At 40.9% G+C, this 21,042-nt stretch overlaps 2 protein-coding genes across 2 annotated transcripts in view; one reads left to right on the top strand and one right to left on the bottom strand.

Moving 5' to 3' along the window:
• Positions 1–13,297, bottom strand: part of pip5k1bb (phosphatidylinositol-4-phosphate 5-kinase, type I, beta b) — a 30,607-nt gene extending 17,310 nt beyond the window's left edge. Inside the window, exons 1-4 of the mRNA XM_030738377.1 lie at positions 13,082–13,297; positions 3,111–3,207; positions 2,939–3,001; positions 2,310–2,440 (exon numbers count right to left, since the gene is read on the bottom strand). Coding sequence (XP_030594237.1) covers positions 2,310–2,440; positions 2,939–3,001 — 194 coding nt within the window. The 5' untranslated portion in view covers positions 3,111–3,207; positions 13,082–13,297. The remainder of the gene's footprint in view (positions 1–2,309; positions 2,441–2,938; positions 3,002–3,110; positions 3,208–13,081) is intronic.
• Positions 13,298–17,668: 4,371 nt separating this feature from the next.
• LOC115786088 (cobalamin binding intrinsic factor-like) lies at positions 17,669–19,826 on the top strand. The gene is made up of 5 exons (XM_030738120.1): positions 17,669–17,728; positions 18,064–18,138; positions 18,326–18,458; positions 19,079–19,194; positions 19,294–19,826. Exons 2-5 carry the CDS (start codon positions 18,069–18,071, stop codon positions 19,353–19,355), a joined length of 381 nt encoding a protein of 126 aa, XP_030593980.1. The 5' UTR covers positions 17,669–17,728; positions 18,064–18,068; the 3' UTR covers positions 19,356–19,826.
• Positions 19,827–21,042: the final 1,216 nt, after the last annotated feature.

The raw sequence follows: 21,042 nt of genomic DNA, 5'->3' as shown, positions 1-21,042 counted from the left end.
AGACTGAAGATGGCTCTAATTACTGGATCTAAACAATTACCCCCCCCCCCCCCCCCCAAAAAAAAAAAAAAAAAAAAGAAACAACTCAGCTCAGAGGGGGAGAAAATATCTTGATAAAAGTAAACACAATAACCTGCATTTTTTTGCCAGGCGTGGATTGCGAGACTGTTCCAGACAGGCTTTGACAAAGGCTGAACCTGCTTGTAACTAACCTAACCTCTATTCCAGGGTAAACTCATAACATCGGATAAGACTAGAGCGAGTCAGCCGTCAAGTCTTTTATTTATTTACTTCCTTTGAACAAAATTCTCTCTGGAATCAGTTTTGTTGACCCTGAATGCAGAAATAGGTTAATAAAGGTTTTGTTTTCCAGGTCAATTCTAAATCTGGTTACTTGGAAACTGCTTTGGGAAAAAAGGCTCTTTTGTTGTTCCCTGTGCGTGCAATATTCAATGGCACACAGGTGCAACACTATATCTGTGATCACACCACAATGGCATTTGAATACTTTGTTTAGTGTGTGAGGGAAACAAGAATACTTTGTCACTGATGACCAAGTTTGCAATGGTGACTTTGCATAAAAAACATTAAACAACACAAGCAGCTGGAAATGCTTCACTCTAATCAGGAATTCATCTCTACGTGTACGTGTGTGTGTGTCTGTGGAAAGGTGTGTGCTGATTGTCAGATATATACGGTAAACACTGAGAAACTAAAAATGAGGTCAAAGTGACATCCAATCTGCCCATTGAACATTGAAGTGACTGGACAGACAGCAGTGAAAAAAAAAAAACTCAAAAGAAAAAGAGAGAATAACAACAACTAGACAGAGAGGAAGAAGAGGGAAGTAATAAAAGCATCTGAGAACCATCTCCATCATTTAGTTGCTCGCTCAGGATAGACCTTCAGTGGAAGGAAAGAGAAGGGTTTGTGTGTTATTACAGAGCAGAAGATGAATGCAGAGAGAAAGCAGAAAAGAATAAAAAGGGAAATGGTTATGTCAGATTCAAGATGTAAGACATCCATTTTCTCCTTTGTTTGTTCTGTCTTGTGCAATTTTCTGTTCTTCCTAACAACATGGCCTAGATTTTTTTTTTTTTCCCAGTGAAAAGGTGGCCCTGGAGCCAGCCACCACTTTCATTGCAATTCAACATTATGCTGGATGAAACAAACTTCATTTTAAACCAGCTGTCATTCATCATTTTGTACTTCAGTGTCTCGACGAGCTACAACACAGCTCTCAAAGTCTTGAAAGTCATCAGGGCTGTTATCAGCCAAATACAACAAGAAGAGTTGTGTTTGGCTGTTGCTGAGGAGCAGGACCAGTTGTGCGTGCCAGGAAGAGGTTTGCATAAACCATGCCCAGTTTGCATATCCTGGTCCAGCATCTCAAAGGTAAACCACAAAGTATATCCTGATAGGACTATAATGCTCTTCCTGAATCCCAGGGGTTAAATACAGGGCTGGATGACTTTGGACATATTAACTGAGGTGAAAAAACAACAAGTAATAGACACCTGTTGCTCGATTGCTCCTGATTTTATTTTATTTATTTATTTTTCTAACAAACCCAAATGATGAGGTCCTCTAAAATAAAACAACAACAACAAATAAACAGATCAAGTATGTGTTGGTGTTGGAACTGTGTGTTATTATACTATATGTGTGGATATATGGGTCACACTTTCAAAGAATTCCTTGGCCTGCTTTAGATTATATAAAGCATTTCTTTAAGCTGATGATGTAATTTTGAAGACGGCCTGCGATGACAGCTCGACGGCACAACGGCATATGTTCTGCTCTGTGGCAGCAAGAAGCACGCAGTAAGCTGATTTCACAGTTCCGCAGGATAATCCACTAGAATAGTTTTATCCCTGCATCATGACTTAGACCAGCAAAACTACTGATAAATGAGGACGCTGGTGGTTTGAAGTAGTAGCACATTTTCTTCGGAGTGGATATCCAGCGCCTGTAGTTTCCACTGAGCATGATTAATAATACCTCTCAATGTTTTTAATTTAAGACCCAGACATATAATATTTGCACAGGCAGCCAGGCAAAGTGTGGTTTTCAGTTGCTTTCCATTCATCCACTTTGCAGGAAACTTTCACAGCCAACCTACACACAGTCTGCTTTTACGAAGCAGCTCTCCAATTCACTAAGTCCTGCAGGTAAACAACCTTGAGCTTATACGAAAAGGACGCAATCTGATGACAATGCACAAACCTTCACGACACAAATAACATATATATGCTGATAGAGTGCTTCTGTAAAGTCACTATTGTAGGTATGTGTGTGTGGCCATTGACCTGGGCAGAAAGACGCTCTCCACCACATAGAAGTCTTGCATAAGAACATCTCTGTCGGGCTTGGAGGTGAGGTTTCCCACTGTATAGCCAATACCGAGCTGAATGGCTCCCTTCAGTGCTGATGATGTGGTCTTGACAGGAAAAGTGAAGAGAAAACATCACATTAGCCTGGCTGTAGCACACTTGCTCCCTTGCTTACCCTTTGATTTGATTTGAAATATGAGAATTTCCACACAAATGCATCCAACAGCTCTTCCAGGCTTGGACACAAACCCAGTTTGTGTTTTGATTGCATGCCACCTCTAAAAAAAAAAAACAAAAAACAAATTGCCCCTAACCTGAACAGAAGTAGCTACCATAAAGAGATTTATTATGGTTAAATCTAAAAAAAAAATGCTGACATAAGGAGTGACGTCTACAGTACAAGAAAGAAAACAAATGTACCCAGCACTTGACTGATTGCTGGCAGCTGGCCCTGGAAGGGTCGCGACATAATGTGCTGCAAAAGGACATTTTAGGGACTTGAGCAGCATTTCCAAGTAAATGTTAACGGATTGTGTTTATACTCATCATAACAGGAAAATGTTACCAAATAGAGCAAAAACCCAGGCATGAATAGTCTTCTTTACCTTCTTGTAGGTTTTCTCTGTGCTCCGAGGCCCTCCAATCCCATTTTCAGTCGCAGTTGACATCTGAAAGGGACACAAAGCAATCGAAGGAAAAAAAGAATAAAACTATAACATAGTAATTATTGTTACTTGTTTTATCACTTGAAAATTTACTAAGTAGTCAAGAGCATACCTTTGCTTAATGAAAAGCTGTGCCTAACAAGCAGCAATCAGGGCAACAGCTCTTGATTGTCAGATTGAGCAATCATTAGGAGTTGTCACAGGACCCTCTGTAAGAGAACGGGTGCACAAAGAGTTAGTATAAAACTTTTTTTTTTTTAAAGGCACTGACACTGCATTTAATGTAAGTGAATCTGCTCCAGAGATAAGATAAAACAAGATGAGTGAAAAGGGAACGTTTCCGCCAGCAAAGATCATTTCACATGTGAGATACACTTGTTCTCTTTTTAATGCCATCACTCCCCTGCTAATCTCCACCTGATAGAAGAGGCCCTTTACTTATAATAGTAACTCCTGACTCATGAGATATAATCTGTGTTTGTAATAAACATCCAAGTTCTTCTTGAGGAGTTTTCTGGAGAAATAGTACTTTCCTGTGACTTCAACAGTCACAAGTCAGAGTGTGCAGATACAGAAATGTTCTTATACTTTAATCTAATCTCCAACTTCCCTGTTTTCATTTTACTTCCATATTCAAGACTTTATATGTGCAGAACAACACCTCATAAAGGGGTGGAGCTGCAGTGTGTGCGTAAATGAGGTGTAGGCCTGGGGCTGAAAGTGATATGCTGTCACTGCCCAGCTTATAGCTCAACCAACTCCTTCCTGAGCCACAAAGCACCAGTCTGTCTTGTTTCTACATATGCGCCACGTGAATTTTCCTGTGCCACTCCCTGTCTCTCCCTCCTCTAAATTTGCCTGTTTTGCTTCGCTTACTCCCCAGTTGAGTAAATTTTGCCTCAGTGTATCTCTCCTGAATGAACTGGAAAAAAACAGGTCAGACTGAGGAGAAGCGAGGAGTACGAGCACTGACAAAAGTTGGACTTTGACAAGCTCTTGCAAGCCTGCAGTCACCACATCAGCTGCATACAAATGCCTCTGCTGTTACTGAAGCCTTAAGTGTTGCACAGTGTCTTTCTGCCATCATGCCCTCCAGTCACCTGTTCTGTGACCAGCTGTCACATCCCCATCACATCACAATTAAACTGTGCTGTTTGTGTGTGTTTCTTGTAAATCCCCCCCTCCCCACACATCCCCTACACACCCCACCCTCCAATATGTTGCAGCTTTGTTGGAAATAGTCTCCAAATGGAGAAAGGTGCTCTTGGATGAAAATATGTTCACACGCAGTGATTCAGATATTAAAAGAACGCAACAGACACTCAACTCTTATCTCCAGACTGGCTCTTAATTGGTGCACCAGCTTCTCTGTTGCTATAAACACAGAGGAGACAATAGCAGAGACCATAGAGACTATCTTGGCTGGAGGTGCACCTCCCAGCTGCCACTATTTGCCTTCATCTGTCTCTATGACTCATTCATATCTTTTCTATCACCTTTAAAATAATATCCTGCTTGCCTTATGAAGGCATACGAGCACATATGCTCACACAAAACTCAATAACTCATCACAAATGCAAAGGTCACATCTGTCGCAAGACTTTAAACAAAACTGAGGGGACATCATAAAATCCAGTTATCGATCGTGAGCCGTGTCGGTCAGCGTAATGAGGTGTTGATCCACCTGAGCCTTTACACTGAACAGCTACTGTATGTGCTCTGAACCTGAGGAATGTTAATAAGCCTAGTATGCAGGCCTGTCTGGCTCTCAGCTCAACACTAGCCTGAGAGTCGGTGTCAAAATGAATTGTGTGGACCTCTCTTTTTCGCTGTCTGGCTCTTTATCTACCTCTCTCTCACCTGACCCCACAACCCAGCTGGTACTCTAACAGACTGCTTCGAGAACAATCCACGAGAGGCCTGCAGCTGCAGTGAACAACAGCAGGTCTGTTGTTCACCTCTCAACAAAAGAGAGACAGACAGCTAGTTGATAAAATGGATGGATGGATGGATGGATGGATGGATGGATGGATGGATGGATGGATGGATGGATGGATGGACGATCCTAATCAGGGGTGTCTCACCACTGTCAAACATTCTCACCCCATGGTAAAAACCACTCACATAGGACTGTAACAAGGAAAACAAGAGGATACTAGTACACTGTGACACGTGTAACACAATGCCTCATATTTCAGAATTACATTAAAAGTCGCCTCACAAATACAAAAATGCAGCTTTGTTAAATCAATACCTCTGGTAGACAGTGGACGTGAATATTTGTGGTCTGGGTGTGAACCAAATGGGGAAAATGATCCAACGAATCAATAAAAAGGAAACTCAGTACTTGAAAGCCTGGATCTGAATGGAAAACACTCACTCACACAGTCTTGTGCATGGGAGTGAGTTGTTATTTCTATGCCTTTGTGAAACATCAAGCAAGGTCAAAGATGGTAAACGTTACGATAAGGCTTTGTAACACCTTGCCTGCACAGTGACGACCTGAAGGAAATGTCAAAGAAATGCAGGAAATGACATTTCAGGTCCAGCTTTAAACACCCAGATGAACTACACACAGACAATGAAACTATCAAGTAAGACATTAACAGACGTGTTCTATCAAAACCCCAACTTTTTAAAGAAACTTTACTCTTTAAGCACTTTATCTTTCCTACGTGTAAAGCATTTTCTGATTTTCTTTCTAAAAGTTGCCAAACTTTGCATTTACCCCTCATCTCTCCCTAAGCCTCACTGTTCGGAAACAACTCTATTCCCACTTGTCCGTATGCCCTTGTCAGAAACTCTACCACCCTTCAAACAAACACACTTGAGTACAGATCAAACACTGGCTCTCATGCCGTATCTCCTACATGACTTCAGGGTTATTGCCAAGGCTGCCATTCTGCCCCTGTGGAAGTCAAATAGCCGCTCCGCAGCCAAGCAGTCCTTGAAAGGAAAATATGTTGCTGAGCGCAGACGTGGGCTTTCTGGTATGATGATTATGCAGATTGAATAAATCTGAGCTGTCAAAAACTCAAAGTAGCTGCGGTAATATTCCCTCAATGAGCCCAGTGGGCAAACTAGTAGTAATAATAAAAGGCAGTGGTCAGGCAGATCAATCAACATATCATCAACCATGCTACAGAAATTATACGCTTAAAAATGATTTACATCTACCAGTACACTACATTAGAATAGCTGGGCTAAACCTGGGACAATCTGGATCACAATTTTTTTCAAACAATCTGACCATGACATAAAGGCTGTGAGGTATTCAGTCAGCAAGGCTCCCAGAGTCTCCGTCTCCAGAGAAATCACATACAGGTTCCTTTTGCTCTGCTCTGCTTCAGTCACCAGATACTATTGGATTACTGCTGCAGACTGGAGAAATAATGGAAAATCAATAGCAGAGCAGCAATGCAGAGCTCCAAAGACTGGGAGGCTGGGCTTTCATGACCCCCGCACTCCCACAGCTGAGATGTTAGATAAGCACGGAGATCTGGATTTAAGTGGATACAATCAAGAAGATGCATGGGGAGTAAACTTAGCTCAGCCTGAAGGGGATCAGCTTCATCAACTTAACCGCTCTCATCCTTGACTGGATCATAGAAACTCAGGAGACAGGACACTAAAAAAATACTCAATATTCCCAATAAATACACAGAGATAAAGCTCACTATAATGAGGTCAGTATATTTCCAAGGCTGTATGTATGCGTTATGTTGGGCAGTGGTCATTAACATCCTGATACCTTGAATAAATGCTCCTTTGTTGTGTCCCCTACATTTATATAGTAAGGGAGGTAAAGGAGGAGACAGCTTTAGTAGATACATATAGGTTTTCTGGTCCACAGCCACACACTCTCACATACATCAGAAGAAGCTGTTAGTAGAAGGCAGGTATCATTTTGACCTGTTTTTGGTATGATGTGTTCCATATTTTACTACATACTCTGGAGGTATTTTTCTTTTCATCTTTGCTCAGATGGAAAAGCTGTGATGCAGCTTCAGAGTTGTGTTAGTCCCTGAACACCAGGCACTATGCAGCCCGCAGCGCTTTCCAAGTGTTTGTGTATGTGTTTAGATGGGAGGCGAAATGGTGAAATGAGACTAAAACGGCAGCGCGCAAGAATGGCTGACTGGCTGGATTAAGAAACAGGTAGCCTATGAAAATTTTAAATGGTAACGGTATTTGTGGCAAAATGTAAATGTGGCTAAAAAGTGTGGCTAAATTAAAAGAAAGTTCTAGCTCAATCAAAATGGTTTAGTCTCAGTGCTTAAACATGTTATTGCTGGTATGTAGCATGTATGTTAACATGAAGGGGCAACCTCCAGGGCTGAAAACGGCTGCTTGAGGCCATCTCCAAAAACAAGTCAATCCAAAATAAACCCCAATTTTAAAATAAGCAACTTTATAGGAGAAATAAGTATGTTTACAGCCTTGTACAAAAAAAAAAAAAAAAAAATGCAGTTGTGGTCTCTATAGCTAATTTTGTGACCACTTTAGCAAGTGTTCAGACCACTTTAGCAACCAGTGAGCTCGGCAGTATGTGAGATGTTCCACTGACCATGCATCCATCTCTACATTTTATTGTGTATTATATATTAGCATGGTGTTTGGCCTTTTGATGACATCAAATAAAATGGAACAAAAGGCGGGTGGGATTACACCTACAGAGTGGCCTGACCTTTCAAATGCAACATAAACAGAAGAAACACGCTACACAGGGTGAGAGAATTAAAAAGATGGAGGACAATGAGATACAGAGATTTTGGAAAGCTGTGCTTTAAATGTATAGTTGGCAATTATTTTCCTGATTTCTGCAGTCAAAGTACAAGTGGACCACAAATCAACTTTTATTCTATGTAGGGTGCCAGGGTGGCTCAGGGCGTGAGCAGGCGACCATGTATACCGCATGGCAGTGCGGTCGGCACAGGCTCGAGTCCCGGCCTGTCGCCCTTTACCGCGTCTTCCCCGTTTCTCCTTCCGCTTTCCTGTCTCTCTCCACTGCAAAGAACTGTCTAATAAAGCCAGAAAAAGGCCAGAAAACTATCTTAAAAAAAAAAAAAAAGTTTTATTCTATGTAAAGCCTGTGGTAATAACATCAGTATGTAATGACAAAAAAAATGGCTGCATTTCATTATGTTAAGATAAGTTGAGCGAGAGAACCCCAGGGAGAAGATTCACTCTGTCTATTTGTGATTCAGAGAGCGTCTCACTCTAGCTCCACTCTGCATGAGAAGCTGTGAGGAGGAGGTCACCCTCTGTGTCCAGTGTTGATTCAGCTTAGGGAATGGGGGGGGCATAGAGATGAGTTAATGGACAGAAAACAGAAACAATGTTCTTTAAAGACACACAAGCAGAGAGACACTGCTCCGATGGGACGGTACAGTACAGCACGGCACTCTCAGAGACCACAATGTATTACAGCAGGCTTATTATGTTTAACTATAAGTGATATCTACGCACAGCAGGCCTCAGCTCCTAATGTCAAGGCCCATGGATAACACTATCATATGGAACAGAGACAATGGGAGACAGACTTGCCCATCTCAGTTTTACTGAGCTGTAGTCCAAAGGTCCTCTTGTTTTCCTCTAAGCCACAAGACAGCCAGTTTTATTACCTACACATATCACTGTGAAAATAAATGGTCATCTTCTTATAAGTTTGGATGTCATTAAGACAGCCTACTTCTCAGAAGTACGCCATCACATCATTAAAAGAGGAGCCTGTTGCCAGGCCTTTATTGATCTGACGCCACAGAAAAAATAAACCGGAGGAATTTCATTTTGTCAACTATCTCCATTCTCTCAATTCACTTCTACTTCCCACTATCTCACTCTAGCACTCTAGGGTCCCCCAAGTGGGCCTCTGCAAACCTGGTCATTATCAGGGCACGAGAGTGGGGGGGCACAGGGGAACTTGGCAGGACCAAAACAACAACATAAATAGCAAACATCACAACCTCCAAATAATCGGAATTCCTGCGATCCTGCCAACATATTGCTCTGCCAACAGCCTCCAACCAACCAGCCGAACAACCAATCGTCATGCGGAGTAGAAGAACTATGGGCCAATCATCTCCTTTGGGATTTTTCTCTTTTTAACACTTTCAAAAGCTGGTGCTGATGTCAGATACGGGAATTCCCATTTGGAGGTCATTAAGATAAAAATGATAATACCAGGAAGTTCTGCATCCTTGTTCCCATTCTGCAAAGTACATGAAGAGACCATCACAGTGGTGTTTGCTGATGATCCTTCAAAGAGTAACATGTCTCTCTCTGTATAAACATAACGTTATATGTAGCAGAAAACAACTCTTACTGAAGAATGTTTGTAAAGTCATGTATTTAAGACTGCATAAGGTCATCTGAACATGGAGTCTTCAGTCTTAAAGGGGCAATCAAAGTCTCTCGCAGAGGCTGAGGTATTTTGGATTTTCATCCTTAGAACGGGTCCCACTCAGTTGTATCTTTTCATCATTCTTCAAAAGGAAGTTTGCACAAAAGAAGCTAATTTAGGCTATTTAAATGGTTTAACTAAAAGGCCAATAAGAAAGTGGGTGACTAACTGGAGATAAAGTATTAAAGCTTTGAATAATGTGAGGTTTTCTTCTTCCCATTCTGCCAACACTGTGTGAATGCAGCTGAACTGACATAAAAGTACCTCAAGAACCACTTGAACCACAACTTTTAGCACTCAGTGAGCCGATGTGTAAAATTGGTGGAGTGCCCCTTTAATTATCCATTTCACATATTTCACTTTATATGAGGAAAAAACCAAAACGCTGAAGAATCATTGCCCTCAAAACACATTTACACAGACTGTCGATGCTGTGGTCTGGCAGTAAAACCTCAACATATTTAATGAATTTAAACTATTTGCGAACATGTAATTTATGTTTTTATTCATGTCTTCATATAAACAAATGACAATTTTGGCAATATTTTGTACTTAACATAATAGTGATTTAAGCAGATGATTTCTTCTTTGCTTATAACTCACATACAGTATATGTGGCGTGGCAAAAAAAAAAAAAAGGAAAGAAATTAAAAGACTAGATTTAATTCTCAAATAAAATTTTAGCCATCTCTCTCTAATGTTCTCACTCGAGCTGGTGGCAGTCAGTAGTAGGCCTATGTGGTATGTGCTGACATGAGTGGAGCCTGGCCAGTGAATGAGGACAATAAAACAGAACAGAAAGACAGAGCAAGCCCATACTCTGCTCAGGAGGAGGTCATGTTGGACCAATATCATGTGCCTAAATCTCCAAATATGACTCGTCTGACTGGCTTGTCAAGATGATTTACATTATTTTATTTATAGTCAACTGTGTTCCAGATGGATACAGTTGAGGTCATTTCCTGTGTCTCCATTAGTATTAAGCCTAGAAAAAGGCCTCACTTAATGCATGTCAGATATTTAGATTCTCAGTTTCTGCTTCAAAAACGTACAGCTAGACTAAAGCGTCACCTTCTTCAGCTCTGCTAGTTGGTTGCTGCTTTGACACTGTGTGATAAACTGGTAATTTAGTAACTGATTAACCAACAAGATTAACCAATAAAAAAGTAATCATTAGTTTCCATGCACAAATGCCACTGACCCACTGGAAAAAAAAACCCTGTAAGCAGTATTAACACAATCAGGAGCTGAAGGGCAGGATAACCCTCTTCACTACAAGCAGTGAAGCAGAAACACAGCCATTAACTTAAGTTCTGCTACAGCTGAGCATTACACAGAAGCAAGAAAAGGCTGACATGGTGTCGGACAACCCAAGATGACGAACTCCAGAAAGAAAACAAACACTCCTGTTATGGCTTCAGCTCGTTGCGACTGGAACACAGCATGTTAGGCAGTTTCAATACAGGCTGTGGACAATAGTGAGGGAGGATCCTCTGAGAGAAGAACTAGAATGGCTGTAGTGGGAGGAGAGGTCGCACTGAACGCACACAAACAATCCCAGGTGCCAGATTTAATTTTCACAACACAGCAAGCCATTTTTTTTTTTCTGTGATCTGAACATCTTGAATGTTACCAGAGCCCCACCCCTGCGTGGCACACTGGTCACTCAAACCATTATCAGGAATGACAGAGCTGCGAGCTAATGTTCAGGGTACTGACTTACGTAACTGTCTTAATAAGTCTCATATGCCTGTTATTTTAGTCCTATCACTACTTGAATCCCATGGTACAGTACAAGCACATTACACAGAGTGCTCTTTGGCCCAAAAATCACAAGACTGCACTAAAAAAAACAAAAACCCTACAGCTGCTAATTGTGCTACCTTTTCACAGGGCGCTCATACAGCTTTTTTTTTTTTTTTTTTTCCAGCTGTATGAGTGCCCTGTGAGACTGCCCTCTGCTTTGAATTAGTGTGTGCACTGTAGTGTCACTGTTTAATTACTGCTGTGAGGATCCAGTGCACCGCGGTGAAAATCCAAGCAGAGAAAGCTGCAGAAAGTCACAGAATCATCAAATATGATTTGTGTTGACAGCTTTGGCTCCACGGTGCTGAGGCACTTCTGCTGCCACTCAGATGGAAAATATTACATAATGCACGAATGCTTCTCACTCTTATCAGTGCAAAGGCAGCAGGCAGCACAGGATAGGAGCACAGGTGTTACTCCCAAAAGGGATTTGCATGGGCCATTTTCCTTTCAAAAAAAATCCTGTGGCAAAGTGGTCAGCCTGGACCAGCCCACACTTCCTTCGAGTCAAATGAAGGAGGAACACGAGGTTAATAAAGAGATTACACATTTATATAGAGACACTTTGTCTTTGTATTGTAGCCTGGCTTGAAACTAATCAAATTTGAATGATTATTCAAATTAGTGTCTGATGTCTGCAATATATCAGACAAACCAACAACAATGCATACATTCAAAAATCACCTGAAGCATTTCCAAAAAGGATTTATCATCACATCACAAAATATAAATGCAACTGCTTCTCACAGCAGAGCGAAAACCACATCATAATGATTCCACACACTTATTCACTGAAACAAAGTAAATCTCACTGAACTCAGCTCATCATATAAAAAGCAGCTCATTAGCTGAACTGCAACTGAGTAAATCCAGATCATTTGACACTGTTGCTGGTTGCTTGCTTTAAAGGCTTCACTGCACACTGAGAAGCCTCCAGGTTGTCTCTCCTCTTGTTTGGACTCCTAAAACTGTTTCACAGTATTCACAGCTCAGTGACTCTGGTGTGGGGATGCATCAGGGTGAACGGGGCTGTCTGCGAGAAGCCTGGCTAACAAATACCAGCAGAGAAATGTAGCACCTTGCTGTAAAGAGCAGTGATAATGTGACAGATGCTGAGGCACAGACAGAAATTTGGAGAAACAGATAATCTTCTGGAGTGTTTTGCATCACACATGCAGCAAAGTTTCTGAGAAGAGTATCGCGGTGTTGACAAGACATGCGCACTCAAACACCCACAGGAAGTTAACAAGGTCACTTTTCCCATTACTGCCATCATGTTTTGAACCAAACTTTCTTCCTCCATGCCCAGTTACACAATTTCCAATCATGCTTGTCTCATTTCCCGTCAAACTGCCCGTTTCCCTCTGAATGTGCAAGGCCAGGGTTGTGGACACCTCACGAAAAACACTTCATTTAACAGAAAATGGCTATAAAATATGCATAAAGTGTTGACACAGTAAACAAAAGGAAAATCTGACTGTGGAGCAGCCCTCATCTGAATAAAATCAGCAAGATTAACATTCAAAAATCAAATCTCCAACATCACACCTGAATTTAACATGAATATGTTGAGAGGATCTAAAATCATGACGCTTTAATCAGACCTTGTATTTTTGATTTTAAAAAGCCTCAGTGACTCGGAGTTTGTCACAGAAAAGATCACCTCTTTATTAGACGAGTTATTGAGCAGCTGGCTGACTTGATTCGTTACAAGCGCACACCTGCAGTTTGTCACCTGTCGCGACACCTGAGAACTGTCGATGTGAGACGGTGTGTACATAAAGCTATAGGGCATGTTAGGTGTACATCTGTGTCGGTTGCTGTAGTCATTTTTTTCGTCTCTACAAATCTTTGGTGTGACGCATCAAACTCACAGTAATCGTCTTCTTCTTCTGCGGAGTCTTGTAGCAATATTCCCCTCTGAGTGGCCGCTGCAGTCCTCACAGTGCGCCTTTCTCCTCAACGCGATCCACAACCGACACAAAACTGCGGTTTAGAGGAGGACACGCAGCGCTTATTTAGACCGCAGGCTGACTGTGAACTGAGTCCTCCTCTGCCGAGCAGCCCTGTGTCGTGCGTCTCTGTCTCTCTCTGCCCTGCCTCTTTACAACCGTGGCATTCAGTGCGCCACTGGATTCAAGAAAGCACGAAAAGTGGCACGAACAGGCCCTCTGCTGGCCGCAACAAATATCACAGGTTTGTTCAGCATCAATAAAGCTTCAACTTGATTCTGTGAAGTTCATAACAGGGGCAGCACGTGGTATGGAGTGACGTGGTGTTACTGTCTCCTCACAGCAAGAAGGTCCTGAGTTTGCATCCAGTCTGGAGCCTTTCTGTGTGGAGTTTACATGTTTCTCCTCCCACAATCCAAAAACCGCGGATATTGGGTTAATTAGTTATTCTAAACTGAGTGTGAATGATTGTTTGTCTCTGTGTTAGCCGACAGGTACGCGGCTCCCTGGGTTACCCCAGCAACAGATTGGCTGCCTGTCCATAGTGTACCCCTCCCCTTGCCCCATGACTGCTGGGATAGACACCAGCCCAACTGCTAGAGAAAGAAAAGGATGGAGGTGACATTAATATGAAGTTCTCTCTCTCTACTTACAATCAGACCTTCAAATCTTCATCTTAGTTCGTTGTTACATGATTATGTTCTGTCATAGGGGCACAATAATATACAGTAATTGTCTGAAGCAGTGGGGGGCAACCGCACAAAAATGAATAATAACCTCCGTGGTCAGCCTGGAATGCAGAGCTTCCATTCTCCAATCCAGGGTCAGCTCGAGTGCATTTAAAGATATAAAACATCATCAATCAGAAACAGACTTGCACACTGACTGTCATTAGGTTTCAGCATGAAATCCTTGGACCCACTGGCAGAACCCACACTGGTGCAGTGGCATATTTAGAATCCCCAAATACTAATATCATATTCTAAATGTTAACAATACAAACAAAGGCAGTAAAATTTTAAGAGATTTTATGAAAGTTTGATCTTATGTGACTGTTAGAAAAATAGTTGCTGTGCTAGTCATAATAATCATGCTTATATAAGTATCTGCAAACACTGTTACATGAAGAGAGAAGTGTCTTATATGACTACATGAGAGTAGAGCTTTGTGTGACCTCTCAGAAGTTATTTTGAACAAGGTGAACTTTCCTGTCCACTACTGATCAGCAGATGGATGACAGTAACTGATTATAGTTGTTTGTGTCACCCCCTGACCTTATTTGAGCCCCCCCATTTGAGGGCCTTGTTTCACAAACTGGCGAGTTTCAGTCGTGGCCCATTTGAATAAAGGCTAGACTGTCAGTTTATGAAAGGTTACACAAAGGTAAGCTTCTTTGTGTCCTTATTTAGCAACTGAATGTCATGGTCCTGGGCTGGTTGCCCAGTGTTTTGTGTAGTTCTGTTTTGTTGTATTTTTTTGGCTTGTGTTTCTCACTGATTAGGTTCTCTGTTGGTTATTGTTTTGTATTCAGTTTTTGGGTTTGGGTTATTGCTTTGCATTCTGTTTTCCTTGGTCCTTGTCTTCCTGTGTCTCTGTGTTCCTGTGTTTGTTTCTCCTTGTGATCTTGTCTTCCCTGTGTCTTGACCCCTTTTCATGTTTAGTCTCGCATCGGGTGGTTTCCTCATGTCCCTCTGTATATCCTAGTCCTCGTGTTCTGTTAAGTCTGCGTGTGCATCATGGTCGGTCACTTCCTGTTCTATTTTGACAGTCTCATGTTCCCTGTGCTTTGTGTTTAGTTTTGCTTCCTCTGTTATTAGTTTCATTTGTTTCACCTGTTGTTCCCTGTTGTTTCCACTCTCCCTGATTTCCTTGTGTGTGTATTTAAATCCTCAGGTTTTCTCTGTTCTTAGTTGTGGTGTCATCTGTGTGTTCCCCCTAGTTGTGTGTTCCCTGTTTAGTGTTTTGTCCCCCTTAGTTTCTCCCAGGCTTCCTTGTGTTTTTGTTCTTGCCCTGGTTGAGATTTTGTTATTTGTTTTGTGGTTTGTGAGCCCTCCAGTAAATACATACTGTTTGAGTTTCGCTCTGTTGTAGCACATCCTGCATTTGGGTCCTGCCACATAGCCTAACTGTGACACTGAAAGGGTTATGACTTGTTTTCTAGAAAGATGCAAAGACTGGCTGCCTCCTTGCAGCAAAAGTGGCGAAACTGTGCCTGTGTGTGGTTTCCTGTGTCTACACTCGCTCTTCTGTAAGAGGTCATGAACCATAGATAGAAAAATAGGACAATCAAACAACAAAGTGAAAGTGAGAGTAGAAATGCCACAGGCACAGAGTGCAAAACTATACATATACAACAGTGATACAAAATGAAACAAATGAAATATGAACATGTAGGTAAAGAAGAGTAATAGTAAGACTGACATTGTCCAAGTGAGTAGTGCAAATTCCATTAATAAATATGTATACTAAAGATTTGAAATACCATCGCAAGAAGATAATACACAAATATGTTCACCTGTCACATAGAGAAGAGTTATTACCATATAGTTTTATAGAGGATGGTAGGAATGATTTCCCGAAGTGTTCTTTTTTGACAGCAGGGTTGAATCAGTCTCAGGGAGAAGGAGCTCTTCTGCCTCAGCAGTGTGGAGTGGAGTGGGTGAGATTGGTTGTCCATGATGGAGAGCAGTTTGTTCAGTGATCTTTTTTGTTTTGTTGTTTGTTTGTTTTGTTTTTTGTGCCAGTAAATGATACAAATGTCTTTATGCATTTAAAAGGAAACAGAAAAATCAGGCATTGGGTAACAATGAAAAGTGTACTGGAACATAATGCAGTGAAGCTTTCTGCTGTGTTTTTTAAAGCACAAAAACAGTGAAAACAGTGGTGTGGGACCCCCTAGCAGCAGTGGCGAGACAGAGCAGACAGCCAGCAGCTCCACTCTGCCTGCCAAAGCATCCTTGGGCACAGTGACGTGCAGTCAGGGGAGGCAGGTGAGGCACGGCCTCACCTGTCATCGTGGAAATATAAAATTAAAAAATAAATTAAATGGTTATATTCATTCAGTGATTTGTATTTTAAAGTTCTTTTCCATTTAACTACACCATTTTTAGATTAGTTTTTTCAAAATCGCTGAATTTTCGCATTTGCCGGTCAAATACTAAGAGACGAACGGTGAGGCACCAGCCCGGCGAGCCGCACCACGGATTGCGCAATCCGTGGTGCGGCTCAGTATAGTCATTGCCAATGACTACTAACTGTGCTGGCATGCTATGCAGTGAGACCGGATTACTTTCCCTTTGCATGTGGCTATTAAAATGTTCTAACACTTTTACTATATGAACTAAATTTCCATATTTTAGCTGGTGTATATAATGCACAGTTTTTTTTTTGTTTTTTTCATTAACAACTGTATGTGTGTAATGCATTCTTGTGTTGAGCGATCATGAAACTGCTGCGAAGAGACACTAGGTGAGGCACGCAGTTCTCGTGCCTCATGGTAGGGGGCGCTGGTGATCCCAGGGACTCTACGACTCCTCGGCGGCAAGCTACCATAAACAGTTAGCAAGGCCAGTTAGTTTTTCCTGTTGCTTGGCCTTATGTTCAACATGGAAGATTACATAACTCAACTGAAAGAATTTTCTAAACTGGACTTTCAATCGAAGCAGAAGATAATAATTAAAGGAAGACCAACACCGGAGCTAAAAGGTTTGCTTCAGACTATGTTAATGTTAAACAAAACAACTGTTGCCAATCAAATGGTGAATAAGCTATATGTTTGTAAATCTGATGTGATGACGTCAGTGCCTCACCAGTCACGACCCTCACCGCACGTCACTGCTTGGGCAAGATACTGAACCCCAAATTGTTGTGAATGTGTGTGAATGTTAGATAGAAAGCACTTAATGTAGAATGAATGTGTGTGTGAATGGGGGAATGAAGATGTGTTGCATAAAGAGCTTTGAATGCTCAAGTAGAGTAGAAAAGTGCTATATAAGAATGAGTCCATTTACATTTACTTTCTTTGGGACCTTCCTGACATGCTAACAGTGAGGCCAGGAGGTGGAAGTGAAAAAGTTTGTGCTCCCATTAAATAATGTACACAGTTTACACAAGAGAAAGATACAGGCAAGCACCTCCACATAATTCACACATTGCTGTATGTCAACAGGTTTTGAAACTGTACTTCAAACTTGTCCAGGAAGTCTCTAATTTAAAAATGATTGGTAACTGCTACATTCCTCTTAATGATTATTTTCACCTTTACCCACTGAATATCCTCCCTGCTGAGTCAACACAGATTCAGGCCTCTTTTGTTTTGTCATCATTTGTCATAATGCAACCAGTTGGCAGGTCAGGTATATCTTTTTTTTTTTTTTTTCCCCAGAAATCTGGGCTTGGTTATTCTTCTGTATCACCAGTGGTTGTTTTCTGTATGATGAAATGTGTGGTGTAAAGGTATAAAATGTGCAAATCTGAGCTTCAGGAGCAGGAACTACTCAACCCAAAACTTACCAGCCTCAACTTCTGCATTCTTACACATCTGTTGGAAGGAGTACATCGCTGAAGGAGGTAAGAAATATTTTATTCTTTGCTATTTTAATTAGTCTAGCTGGAGCTTTTATTTAAGAGATTTAAGTGTCTTGCAATCAATCACTGTTCACTTTAATGAAAAAAGAAATCATTAAAAATCATTGAAACATGTAGTGATAAGAAATGGATATATGATATAAAAAGATAAAACTGTATGGTCTGCTGAAAGTCATGGATCAGGTTAAAGGAAAATACCTAACTGAAAGTAATGGATAAAATGTTGTTATATTTATATATGTTACATTTATGGATTCCTGATGTATATTTGTATTCATATTTGCATATCTAACTTTGTGTATTCTGGTGCCCAGCAGTCAAAATGAAGAAACCTGCTCTTCTCCCTGCAGCTCTGCTGCTGCTGCTGGGGATTTTTTGGATGTCCGCTGCGAGTAAGCTTCAGCAATTTTTTTCCATTGTTGATGAATTACAAAAACAAAATAAACAAACAAACAAAAAAAACCCAAAATGAGATGCAATAATTTCCTTGAATAGTCACATAGACCTGACTAGTTGCACTTGTTGTTTTTCTGCTCCTCATCTTCTGTATACTAACCTCAACCTCCTTTATTATTTCAGGTTCTAATCAAACTCCCTTCAGTGTGCAGGTGAGAACACCCACTGAAAATAAGTCCTACAAGACTTATGCTGCTGTTAATGGGAGCCTCTTTGGGGGACTGGTGAGACTGCAACAAGCAAACCCAAACTTCAAGTAAGACCATCATATCAGCTGTTTCTTTTCAAGTAGAAACTAGATATTTTCTCTTGTTCTCTCAATGTGTAATGGAAATTGAGATCCTGAGTTTCCAGGTGTGAATCTTTGATTGCCAGATGGCTAATGGTGCACAGTAATGTTTTCTCTCATTTGGAGTCAAAATGAAACAGCTTTGCTGACCTTTAAAAACAAATCTTCGGGCGCCGGGGTGGCTCAGTAGAAGAGCAGGCGACCATATACGCCACAAGGCGAAAAGCAGGCAGCACAGTTTTGTGTCCCGACCTGTCGCTCTTTGCTGCGTGTCTTCCCCCATCTCTCCTCCCGCCTTCCCGTCTCTCTACACTGTCAACAAAAAGCTGCTATGGCCAAAAAACAAAACAACAAAAACAAATCTTCACACTTTCATCTGATCACAGTAAACTACACAAAGTCAGTCAAAAAACACTTCATACTTTTAGCTTCAACAAAATGACGTCCTTTCATTATTGTCTCAATAAGAGCATCATGATGCTCTCATACTTTTGCAATCACATGAAAGGACCTTCTACAAGAGCTTCAGTTATATTAATAATTGCCCATAATTTTGTCCTTCAAAAAGTCATGCCCTGTGTTTACAGCTTTACCTACACACCCAATGACGACTATGGACCATTCCTCCAGAATGTGAATGGTTTGGCAGGAGATTCATCACACTACTGGCAACTGCTGAGTGGCGACACCCCGCTTAATGTTGGTGAGTCAACCAAGCTCATGGTGTCTGAGATCATCTCTGTTTGATACACACAGTCCAACTTGTCCTATTATAATACTCTCTGAACCTCTGTTTTTGCAGGTATGGGATGTTACCTTCCGAATGCAAATGAGGTCATCACCCTGAAATACACCAAATTTTAAGATTTGATAAAGTCTCCTTCTGACTTATAGACAACCAATATGCACTGGCCGTTGGCAGGTTGAGGTGAATGCTTGGCTTTTTGGGTAATTTTTTTTCTCTGGGATCCTATTCATGACAAAATACATTGAAAATGTTCCAATCATAAATCAGTAGCCTATCACTTGGTTTTATGTTAAACTCTTGGAAGTAATGGCATGAAAAATGTGCCAAACTCAGTACAGGTTTACCCATGCATTTTATTTTTAAAATGGTTCATTCAAATCCTTAAAATTGGCTGGACATTTAGAGGATTTGGTTTTTTCAAGTCGTCAGGAGCATAATATCCTTGAACTTGCATTTTCTGACATTCACTGTCTGCAATCAGTTGCAAAACCTAACGACAACTTTTTTTTGAGATTTTTTTTGGGCTAATTTTTCAATCAACCATCCTTCAACAGATAAAGATCAAATTAATTGTTGATTCATTTTTATATTTGAACATTTATTACTATATTTGAAATTTGACTGATTATTGGTGTCAGCTTCTGCAAGCATTGAATAAAGCATATAACTTGTAGTTAAAGTGCTACTTTTCTAGCCTCATTGTGTTTGAATCCAAGGTTTATTTAAAGTGTTATTAGCCTGTCCTCAAAGCTGTATCAGAGTTTACATGTGACTAAGCCAGGTCCTCAGAGAAAGGTAGGTCTAGACTCTAAAATGAACATTTAGTTAACAGTAAAAGTATACTCACACCTTACACTTAGGAGGGAACTGTCAGCGCACAAAGTGTTGTCAATGGTGTGCCTATGAAAAGGTAGCAGTGGAGGCTTTGGGAAGGGGATCATTAGCACCCAGAATCTCTTTCACCTCAGGTTTATAAATTGATTAGAATTGGCGTTGTTGACTTGTCAATAGCATAGGACTACAACCATCAAATTGAAAAGGTATTATTTTATAATTACACATTGCCAGAGGCGGCAAGTACTTACTGTACTTAAGTAGAATTTTCAGGTATCTGTACTTGAGTATTTACTTTTTACTTTTAAGAAGGAAGTTTTTATTTCCCATCACTGCGCCTTCAAACATCAAACCAATCTGAGGCTAAATGGAAGAACAAGATCACACAAAACCCAGTTTTATTGGTGTAGCCTCCATCCCCGGGGCTTACTGCATACACAGAGATAAAAGAGGCAAAACCCTATAATGTATGGATCATTTACTGTCCTCAGGGTTTAAATTGGGCCCGACTGAGTGCTGATGTCTGTAAGTTGTGTTCGTGGTACTTCAGAGTCTAGCTGGCATTACTGGAGAGGAGCATAAATGGAATAATGTTTTTAAGTGTCAGGTCATTTCAAATGCAACGTTTCTGTCAGTTCAACAAATATGAGTAAACCGACAAACTGTTTGTGTGCATTCTGTCACACAGTGTGTCTGCTACCTAAAGGCTCAGCTGCTGTATTTCTGAGAATGAGAGAGAAGTTCACTCAGAGGTGGAGGATGATGTAAGAAAGAGGAAGAAGAGAGGTTAGATTTAAAGGCAAGGGCTGCTCAGTGACATCTGATGAACTGGAAATTTAAAGCTTACATGTAATGTCCTCATTTAATCTCCTACAACACAAACAGAGGTATACTAACTTTGTGTTATTCAAAGGATATATAAAAATACTGCAGTTCACTGCAGGATAAATAGGTTAGTTTGTTGTACCG

The sequence above is a fragment of the Archocentrus centrarchus genome, chromosome 9, assembly GCF_007364275.1.
Source record: "Archocentrus centrarchus isolate MPI-CPG fArcCen1 chromosome 9, fArcCen1, whole genome shotgun sequence".
Lineage (NCBI taxonomy): Eukaryota > Metazoa > Chordata > Actinopteri > Cichliformes > Cichlidae > Archocentrus > Archocentrus centrarchus.
Note: the sequence above shows the minus strand (reverse complement) of the source record. Positions and strands in the feature narration are given on the sequence as shown.

Coding starts and splice junctions, on each gene's coding strand:
- LOC115786088 (XM_030738120.1), top strand. CDS start 18,069: ATGAAGAAACCTGCTCTTCTCCCTGCAGCTCTGCTGCTGCTGCTGGGG. Junction 18,459..19,078: donor CAAGCAAACCCAAACTTCAA/GTAAGACCATCA, acceptor CTGTGTTTACAG/CTTTACCTACACACCCAATG. Junction 19,195..19,293: donor CGACACCCCGCTTAATGTTG/GTGAGTCAACCA, acceptor CTGTTTTTGCAG/GTATGGGATGTTACCTTCCG.